This window comes from Musa acuminata, chromosome BXJ3-7, assembly GCF_036884655.1.
Source record: "Musa acuminata AAA Group cultivar baxijiao chromosome BXJ3-7, Cavendish_Baxijiao_AAA, whole genome shotgun sequence".
Lineage (NCBI taxonomy): Eukaryota > Viridiplantae > Streptophyta > Magnoliopsida > Zingiberales > Musaceae > Musa > Musa acuminata.
Window position 1 is genome coordinate 42,034,093 of NC_088355.1, and position 9,587 is coordinate 42,043,679.

The window sequence follows — 9,587 nt, forward strand, 5'->3', positions numbered from 1 at the left end:
TTAATTGCAAATTATTACAATCCTGGAAAATTAAATGTATATAAAAAATGCCAATTGCAAAAGATAATATTTTATCCAATAAAAATCTAAAATTAAAGAATTTAATTTCTGTCAAGAATGGGATTCGAACCCATGCCCTTTCGGACCAGTACCTGAAACTGGCGCCTTAGACCAACTCGGCCATCTTGACTTACACCTCTTTGCTTAACTCTCTAAATGATAATGATAATTATATTAACATTACTATCCACGGTGGTGATGCTATTGATAATGATATTAATATGGTATTGTTAATGGTGTAATATTATTACCATTACCATCGGTGATGCTGTTGGTAATGGTAAAGGTATTGATAATGAAAATATTATTGGTAATTATATTGATATTAGTATTGGCGGTGCTAATGATATTGATAATGACTACAATAATGATAATAATATTGGTAATGGTAGTATTATTTGTAATGGTAATGATGATGATGATGATGGTATTGAATTGATAATGATACTTATTTTAATATTGATCAAAATATAGTATTTTATTATTTTAAATGCCAACATAATCAAATTATCGTTCATTAGTATTACGACTTCTTAGTTTATTTCATAAGTTGATTATTTTTAACTACAATAATTATATATATTATTTAAATGTATTTTATGATAATTTATCTTTTTTACTTTTATTATTTTATTAGTATTATATTTATTTAAATATATTTAAAAATAGTATATATATATATTAATAGTAATTCAAACTAGTTTGATTAATGGATTAAATCGGTTTGAAAATGGGTGATGAGTAAACCGATTTAATTGAAGGAGAAAATTGGTGTCTATTTTTATCTTCTTTTTTTAAAAAATATTTTATAATAACACTAACAATAAAGTTATAAGTTTCAATTATTTTTCTTAACCGAATGTAGAAAAATAAAAATAAAAGAAATATTTTACTGAAAAAAAATCACTCTTAAAATTATATATCAAGGAATCATGTGTTATATATCGTTTGCTATGAGACAATTGGATTGGATCAAATCGTCGAATGTGACTAACACAGATCGAGTCCGATCGATCCAATTGGGTTGGTCTGCCATGCTACGTGTCATGTTTTTAGAAGCCCCTTGCTAAATAAACTGGTTGTCGCGACTCCCATGCAAAGAACCCAACGGCAAACCCACCAAGAGCATGCTGTCCACTGCGACATCGACACGTACCCCCCCAACCCCGCTGGCCGGTGTTGACGTTGTTCGCCTTCGGACACGCTTCGCAGTTCCAATTTAATTTTGCACCCTCCCCAAAAGACGGGAAAAGAAGCAGAAGTACATCCTCCTCCTCCTCGATCAAACCCAAGGATCGTGGGGAAGGGAGGTGAGGAGGGAGACGAAATAGATCGATTGCTTTGATAAGATGGGGAGGGGGAAGGTGGAGCTGAAGAGGATCGAGAACAAGGTCAACCGGCAGGTGAGCTTCGCGAAGCGCCGCAACGGGCTGCTGAAGAAGGCGTACGAGCTGTCGGTGCTGTGCGACGTGGAGGTGGCGCTCGTCATCTTCTCCAGCCGCGGCCGCCTCTTCGAGTTCTGCAGCAGCTCCAGGTATTATGTTCACGTCCACGCCAATGTTCGTGCTGTTAATTCCCGAGTGAGCTCTCCGATCTCCTTTCTGTCCTTTTCTTGGCCGCTTTGCTTTCGTCTTCAACTCTTTTGATCCAGCGAAAAAAAGGCGTCATTTTCTCAAACGAAAGACTTCAAAGAAATGTTTCTTTGTTGGATTTCGGCTTAATACAACTCTTCATTTGTACCTTTCCCATCATTTACTTCATTTCTTCTTTGGTTTATTTTGTCATTTATTTGAGAGTGGAAAACGGATGTCGATCGATGGTGTAATCAGTAGGGGCTTTGCATCACCGATTACTTCGGAAGTACTTTGCTAGTGCTGTTTCTTTTAGATCTTAGGGTTTACTGTTCCATCTGAGCATCCACCCAGAGTGCCATAGCAAAGTTCCATGGTTCTCTGGATACTAATCTGGTACTATGGTCCGTTTCTGTAGATTTTAGATTCGCTTTCTTTAGTGTATGTGAAGAGATCTTTGTTGGGTAAGAGGAATATGTCACCTTACACAAGAAGGGCTTACAAAAGATTAGGGCTTTCTTTATCTTGTTCGTTCCACCTTTTCAGTTTGAGTACTGGTCCTCTTTTCTCCGTATGGTTGTCATCGGTTCTCCAACCTTTCTTTGTTGCCTTTTTGATTGTTACATGTCTATTTTCCTCTTTAATTTGTGCCCTTTATCGTCCGTCCTCTTATGCGATCATTATTCATATGGAGAAACACATGCTTGCTCCGTTTTGTGCGTGTCTTCTCTGCTATGAGAGCTACATCGTCCTCATTCTACATGTCAACACGTGTATTCAATTGATTTGACCTGTATCTTCTCTATAATGCTATAGTTCTTGCTCTCTTACATTGTGGTTTCTACATGGAATCTTTACCCAAAGTCTGAAAGGATGTGTCCACATTTGCTAGTACCTGATACAAAAATGAGCTTGCTGATAGTTAGCATGAAGATAAACAGAATTAATATACATTTAGCTAAACATGAAATAAAAAACAAGTTAATATAACGTGGGCAAGACACTTGTACAGTATGCAATAACATCAAACAAAAAACATGTATCTCATGAAACAATGCTATTCAAGTATTTATAACACCACAAAGTGTAATTAGGCAACAATATAGAGCATGCCAACCCATTGAAAACTTAAAATCCATGTGGTTACTTCACTTGCTAGCTCTCTGATCAAAATCCATTGTGGTTAGTGGTTACACCCTTAGATTGACAGAATAGAGTATATGTTTGCATGGGTTTGATCCAAGATGTCAGCGTAGTTTAATCATGGAAGGAAAAAGATGGAAAAGAAGATATAAGTGAACACCTCCTACAATCAACACCAATGTGTTGATGATGGTTCTTTCGACACCATAGCAGCAAATTGACATGGACATAAAGAAATGAAGCATCATGCGAAAAGACATCTGTTCATGTGTACGAATACGAAATCTAGATTGACTTGTGTAGTACTCTTAGCCATTGATTTCTCGACTAGCTTAACAATGATCATAAGGATTATATGATAATGGACAATAACATAGTTAGAAGACTAGTAACTTAATAAGAAAATTCAAAGCAGTTGGATTATGCTAGTAATGATCAATCAACTAAAGCAAAATTAATGAATTTTGAAAAGGTTAATTTTGGTTTTCTCTAAATCATGCTTGCATTCATGCCCATTCCAGTGACAGAACAATGAGGGTCAACAGAAAAATTGAGATTTCACCTTTTGTCTCCAACAAACATTCACAAAAATTAAAGATGAACTTAGACCATTTAATTGAGCTATAAAATGAAAGTTGTTGTTAAATCTTTATACTACAAAATACAAGAGGTGTCATTCATAATTTAAAACTAACATAAATAGTTTCATTAATGGAATTAGAATCAGCCATGTGTTAAAGTTAAACTACATTCCATTTAAATGATCCAAAAACAGATAACTTTCCATCATGACATCTCATGTTAGTAGCCATGCAATTTTTTTTCAATTTTCATGTGAAATTTTAGGTTTGTCCATATATTAGTGGTCATTCTGCTATAACGAGTAATCTCAATGATGTGTTTAAGCTCACGTCACCCAAGATTACTGCTTTAGATCTCTTTGTGCTAAGGTAATTCTTATAACATAAACTGCAGAAAATATATAACAACATAGGATGAGACTGAAGTATAACATATATACAACATCAGGGATCTCTAGGAAAGATAAAAGATTAATGGTGTACTTGTGGACATTGACTTATTGTAAGTTAAGATGGATAAGTTTGGTGATTCATATGCATTTACAAAGGCAGTTTAGCGCATCTAATCAATATCCATTGTACTATACACAGAGAACACACCAGCGAAAGCACCTAAATCTTGAAGTGTAACTGTGTTGCTGATATGTTTTCTATCATCTTTCACAACTTCTGTGTGCGGATCCTAAATTTTGTGACCGATTGGAGTGTCAAGTTGAATTGAGGAACAATTTAGTGCATAGCCATTATGTTTGTGTGACAAATATTTTCTCTTAACCTAGAGTTGGGCATGTTAATGAACGCCATGAAGGATGGTGTTTTGTGGGTTGACTTTTGCTATCTACACTTGAAAAAACTATGCACCACTGACCAATATTTATTATTTCAAGGTGGATTGCACTAAATAAATAGAAAAAGATGTTTGCATTTGTTACATTTTGCCAATGGGAACTCATCATAAACATTTAGCCGAGAAATTAGGCATGGATTCATCATAGATGAGATATAAATTTACCATTTATATTCTATGCCAGTGTCTTTATATAAGTTATTGATATGCCATTTTCTTCAGACATCAAATTGTATACTGTGTAAACTTCACAACCTCTTCATCACTTGCCTTTTCTTTTCCAACTTGATTTCAGCGTACTCGAGACAATTGAAAGGTATCGAAGTTGCAGATATAATGCGTCAGAACATACACTATCATCAAATGAGCCACAGGTTAACATATAAATTCTGTACATTTCTCAGACATAACAAGAGTACTGTTATTCCTTTTATCTCCATTCGATGAAATTTTGTCTTTCAATTTAGTCTTCTTATACTTTGCAATCTTTCTTAAATTGTTCTTTAACAGTGAATCAAGATCTCATCTGAAAATTCATATAAGAAAGTCGTCACACAATGTGTTTATGTCATCATGCTGCATTTTGTTCACCATTAAATCTAGTAGATAAATTATTATTGTTCAATTAACATAGAATTGATTCAAGCTCACTTTTTTTTTTCGGTCTTGCTCGTTGAAATTAAGCTTAGTTAAATTGAAGACGATCTTACTTGATCATCTTGGATGAAGAAAAATTTTGATCATTTTGAAAAGGACAGATCTCTTTAAAAAAAATCTTGAATATTTTGGAAGAAGATAAAATCCTTTTGGATGATGTTGTAATCCCTCAAAAAGTTGATATATATAGGAAGTTGTCAAGATATCTTGTAAAGAGAAAAAATATCCTCTTAAAAGTTGAAAAAAATCCTTAGTTTTTGTCCTTTATGAATGTAATCTTATACTCTCATCTCCTATTTTATAGATGAGAGGATGTCATTGTGAATATAAGTTTGAATATTTAAACCTAACAAAGTTAGTACCTAATCTTCTTCCTCTACTATTCTTATTCTACAACTCCACCACATTTCTAACAAAGTGGTATCAGAGCCAAGCTATTCAAGATAATTACCAATGTATCATTTCCTATCCCTATCTCACTAACTATGAAAATTGGAGTGTCTAAATGAATGCCTTGCTTGGATCACAAAATGTGTAGAAGATAATAGAGAAAGGGTACAATGAGCCCTAAATTAAAGCTACACTCACAGTGAACCGAAAGGACTCTTGGAGAGATATGAGAAAGAGATACAGCAAAGTTCTCTTCTTGATTTATCAAGGGCATGATGAAGGAGCATTCGAGAAGGTTCAAGTATGGGAGATCCTTCAAAATTCCAGTAAAGTAATAGAAAAGGTAGAGAATGTGTGGCTGCAAACTCTAAAGGGTGAGTTTAAAGTATTGAAGATGAATGAGACGGAGTTCATAATTGAGTAACAGAGAAAATCCTAAGATCCATAGATACAAAGTTCAAGTATATTATGGTAGCCATAAAAGAGTCAAAGGATCTTAAAACCATGACCGTTGATGACCTAAGGAGCTCATTACAAGCTTATGAACAAAGAATACAAAAGAAGAAGCGAGATCAAATGAAACAAGCTCTTCAAAGCGAGCTTTCCCTAAAAGACAACAAAGAAGAAGTTAAAGGAGAAAGAACCCAAAGAAGTCATGATCGTAGTTGTGGCCATGGTCAAGGCCATAATAGAAGTCATGGAAGAGATCGAGGACAAGCACAATATAATAATGATAATGAAGAATTCCCCAAAATAGGAGAAAGAGGTGGTTCTTTAAGAGGAAGAAGATATGATAATTCCAAAGTTCATTGCTATACTTTGCAATAAAATTGATCATTATTCATTGAAATATTAGTATAATGATTCTAACCAAGTTGGAGAAGGCTAACTATATGAAAAAGGATGAAAAGAAGAACGATCATATTTTATTGCTAGCATCAAAGGAACGAGATATTCACAATGAAGATGTTTGGTGCTTGGATAGTAGAGCAAACAATCACACATATGAGCACAAGCATAATTTCTTGGAGCTAGACGAAGGGGAAAGATAAAATCCTTATTCTAAGTAAAAGAAACTTGGAATGAGCAATGATGACTTTTATCTTTGAGAAGTCAATGAACAAGTTTCATTTAGAGACTTCTCAAAAATGAAAGTGAAAGAAAAAGGTAAAATCTTTATTTCAGCTAAAAATAAAAATTATTATTTTATTTCTAATGTCTATTATGTGCCCATGAAAATAAACATTTCAAGTTTCGGACAACTTTTGGAGAAAAAAAATATAATGTGCACTTGGATATTAGAACTCTTATATTAAGAAATTAAAGCATAAAAATAATTACACAAGTGCAAATAGCTAATTATTTATATTAAATATAAAGCATATTGATAACAAATGCTTGAAAGATAGCTCTTAGATATGACACTTGAGGTTTGGACATCTCAACTTTAGTGCACTCAAATTATTATTATTATTATTATTATTATTATTATTATTATTATTATTATTATTATTATTATTATTATATATATATATATATATATATATATATATATATATATGTATGTATGTATGTATGTATGTATGTATGTATATGTATATTTATATGTGTGTATATGTATATATACGTATATTTTACATATATATACATACATATACATATATATACATACATACATATATATATATATATATGTATATATATATATATACATATATATATATATACACATATATATATATATATACACATATATATATATATATACACATATATATATATATATACACATATATATATATATATATACATATATATATATGTATATATATAAAGTTTCTTAGGTTATTTCTACCTCCCAACTCATCTTTGATAAGAAAAGAAAAGAAGATAGAGAGGAATATTAATAAGAATTCGATGTAAGAGGCAAATGAAAACTTTATTTCTCCTGTTTTTTTTAGACAAGTCTCTAGACTTCTTATTGATTCACTCTTTCTCTACTTGATCATGAAATATTCCATCTATTTATAGAGCCTAGATGAGAGTTATAACACTCATTTTAATGGTTGCATTCATACATTGTAACCTATAAAATTTACTATTGACTCTTTATTTTTCATAACTCATGTAATCTTCTTCGGTAACCTTTCATATCTCTTCAGATCCTAAAGATTACAATTCTTTTAGACATGTGTTCATGCAAGAGAGATTTCAGTTATCTTGTATTCAAGTTTTTAATTTCTCTTAAGTATCTTTAGGTTTGTAAGCATCTCATTTTTTATAAATGCATCTATTGGCAACAGCTGCAACTTGCTTAAGCATAGGATATCTAACTAGGCAATCTTCTGCTGTCTAAACAGATGAGTTATCAAGAATATCTTAAGCTGAAGGAAAGAGTCGAATATCTGCAACATTCTCAAAAGTAGCAATTATAATTTAGTGTACTCTTAAATCTCTGTTCCCCTCATTGCTTCCTATTTAAATGTTGTTATAATTGGACTTCTCTTGTATTATAGCAATCTCCTTGGCGAGGACTTAGGGCCATTAAGTATTCACGATCTTCAGCAACTTGAGAACCAAATCGAGATGTCTCTAAAGCAAATCAGATCAACAAAGGTAATTTGGAGCGGTATTCACAACACAGATTCTGGGTTGAGAAACTTGAACCTGCCACTGTCATTGTCCTATAAGCATTGGCTTTCACAGAAACTTGTAAAATTTCAAGATAGATCAGATTAAGGATTCTATTCCTACACACATTTACAAATTTGTCATCAATTAATCTTCGAAGAGTTATGCCTATACAAATTTGACTGCATTCCTTGATCTGATATTGTGAAGTTTAGTTTTTGGATATCGCCATATTCATTTTTCTCTCTAAAACTTTGTTAACATGTCTGTAATTCAGATGCAGGTTATGTTTGATCAGCTTTGCGATCTTAACCACAAGGTAAGTGTAGATCTATAACACAGATTATGCCTAAAATGTGTATATTGCGTGATTGAAACATGTTATTTTGGTAACTTATCTTTGTGCAGGAACAAGCGTTGCAAGAAGCTAACACAAACCTAAGAAGGCAGGTAGTATGATAATTGTGATTGATGGTTGACAATATTTCCTTCCCACAAATTTGCACCTTAAGATTACCATTCTCATTTGTATCGAGGACAATTTAGAAAGCTGTGACTAATATTTTATTCATGTAGTATAAGTTGTAGATATGATGGATGTGTTGAGCTGTTTGCTACTACAGGATCACGCAAATTACAAATGACTACCCACTTAAAATTGCAAGCTTTTGATGACAGTTGCAAGAAGCTGGTTCACCAAATCTGCTCCAGTTGTCATGGCCAAATGGCGATAGCAGTGCAGCTAATGAGCCTCCTCAAGCAGCAGGATTCTATAAGTCCCAAGGAGAAGAACCACCCTTGCAAACTGGGTAATGCCCCTTCTTTTAAAGCTCAGCAGATGGAGGAAAAAGGAACTCATTAAGGTTATCATGATAGTTTTCTCTTCAATTACCTGCAGATTCAATCTATCCTGCACAGCTCCTTGGAACAATGAAGCCACAGAAGGCTATGGATTCATCTCGAGATGGATTTGAAAATTTATCGTCTTTGACTTCAAATCTTTCTACTTCTTTTTATTCTCGCATAGAAGAAGAATAAAATGCGTCTTTATTCTGAGTGTGGATTCATGCAGCGACTACATAATGCTGTGCTGCGAATAAATAAATATACACACAAGTTAATAAGATTTCGCATGGCTAAGTTTGTTGTCACTAGTAGCACCAAAGAATTGTCTATTTTATGTGTCATGATCTTTCATGTGATAATTGATATGTTAATTTTATTAGTTGTTTAGCTTAGGTGAAGAGTAATATATCCTCTTGTCGGTCAGACTTAAGGGTCTGACATCCTTGTTACGGTGTATTGTAATCTCTCTCATTTACGGGTTTAACACCTTTATCAAAACTCAGCACAATTATCATATCATGGTATATATGAGGCTTAGTCCAATTTTTTGATGTGTTCTTCAACTTTGTCCATGAGTAATCTCTTGGCTGAAGTCTCTCATAATCCTAATCTCATACTGTAAGATAAACATGTTCAAATGTTATAAATTGAAACAAGAAGCTTGCGAAAAGAATTTTATTTTTTGGTCCGACACAGACAATCATCGAGGAAGCTATCCAACATACTGCATTGCAGAAACTTGGACAGCAATGATCAGCAAGAACTAGGGTTCTTCTGCTTGATCTTGTTCGGCAAAAGTCATACAACACGAATCAGCCGTTTGCTTGCCACCTCAGTGATTCAGGCTTTAATCTACCTCGT

The 9,587-nt window shown here is 33.2% G+C and overlaps 1 protein-coding gene and 1 non-coding gene across 5 annotated transcripts; one reads left to right on the forward strand and one right to left on the reverse strand.

Annotated features, from left to right (window-relative positions):
* Positions 1-109: 109 nt before the first annotated feature.
* Positions 110-190, reverse strand: TRNAL-CAG (transfer RNA leucine (anticodon CAG)). The gene has a single exon. It is a non-coding gene; the product is annotated as a tRNA-Leu (tRNA).
* Positions 191-1,286: 1,096 nt separating this feature from the next.
* On the forward strand, positions 1,287-9,020 carry LOC135642131 (agamous-like MADS-box protein MADS2). 4 transcript variants are annotated; one of them, XM_065158014.1, is made up of 8 exons: positions 1,287-1,594; positions 4,498-4,576; positions 7,610-7,671; positions 7,766-7,865; positions 8,158-8,199; positions 8,289-8,330; positions 8,559-8,689; positions 8,779-9,020. In XM_065158014.1, exons 1-8 carry the CDS (start codon positions 1,410-1,412, stop codon positions 8,852-8,854), a joined length of 717 nt encoding a protein of 238 aa, XP_065014086.1. In that variant the 5' UTR covers positions 1,287-1,409; the 3' UTR covers positions 8,855-9,020. The 4 variants fall into 4 exon arrangements, with proteins under 4 accessions (XP_065014086.1, XP_065014084.1, XP_065014087.1 ...); XM_065158012.1 differs by having other exon boundaries at positions 8,289-8,326; XM_065158015.1 differs by having other exon boundaries at positions 8,164-8,199.
* Positions 9,021-9,587: the final 567 nt, after the last annotated feature.

Bases quoted from the DNA above. Each gene is read 5' to 3' on its own strand.
- LOC135642131 (XM_065158012.1), top strand. From the start codon at position 1,410: ATGGGGAGGGGGAAGGTGGAGCTGAAGAGGATCGAGAACAAGGTCAAC. The intron at 8,200-8,288 runs GTAAGTGTAGAT...ATCTTTGTGCAG, and splicing joins TTTGCGATCTTAACCACAAG to GAACAAGCGTTGCAAGAAGC. The intron at 8,327-8,558 runs GCAGGTAGTATG...TTTTGATGACAG, and splicing joins GCTAACACAAACCTAAGAAG to TTGCAAGAAGCTGGTTCACC.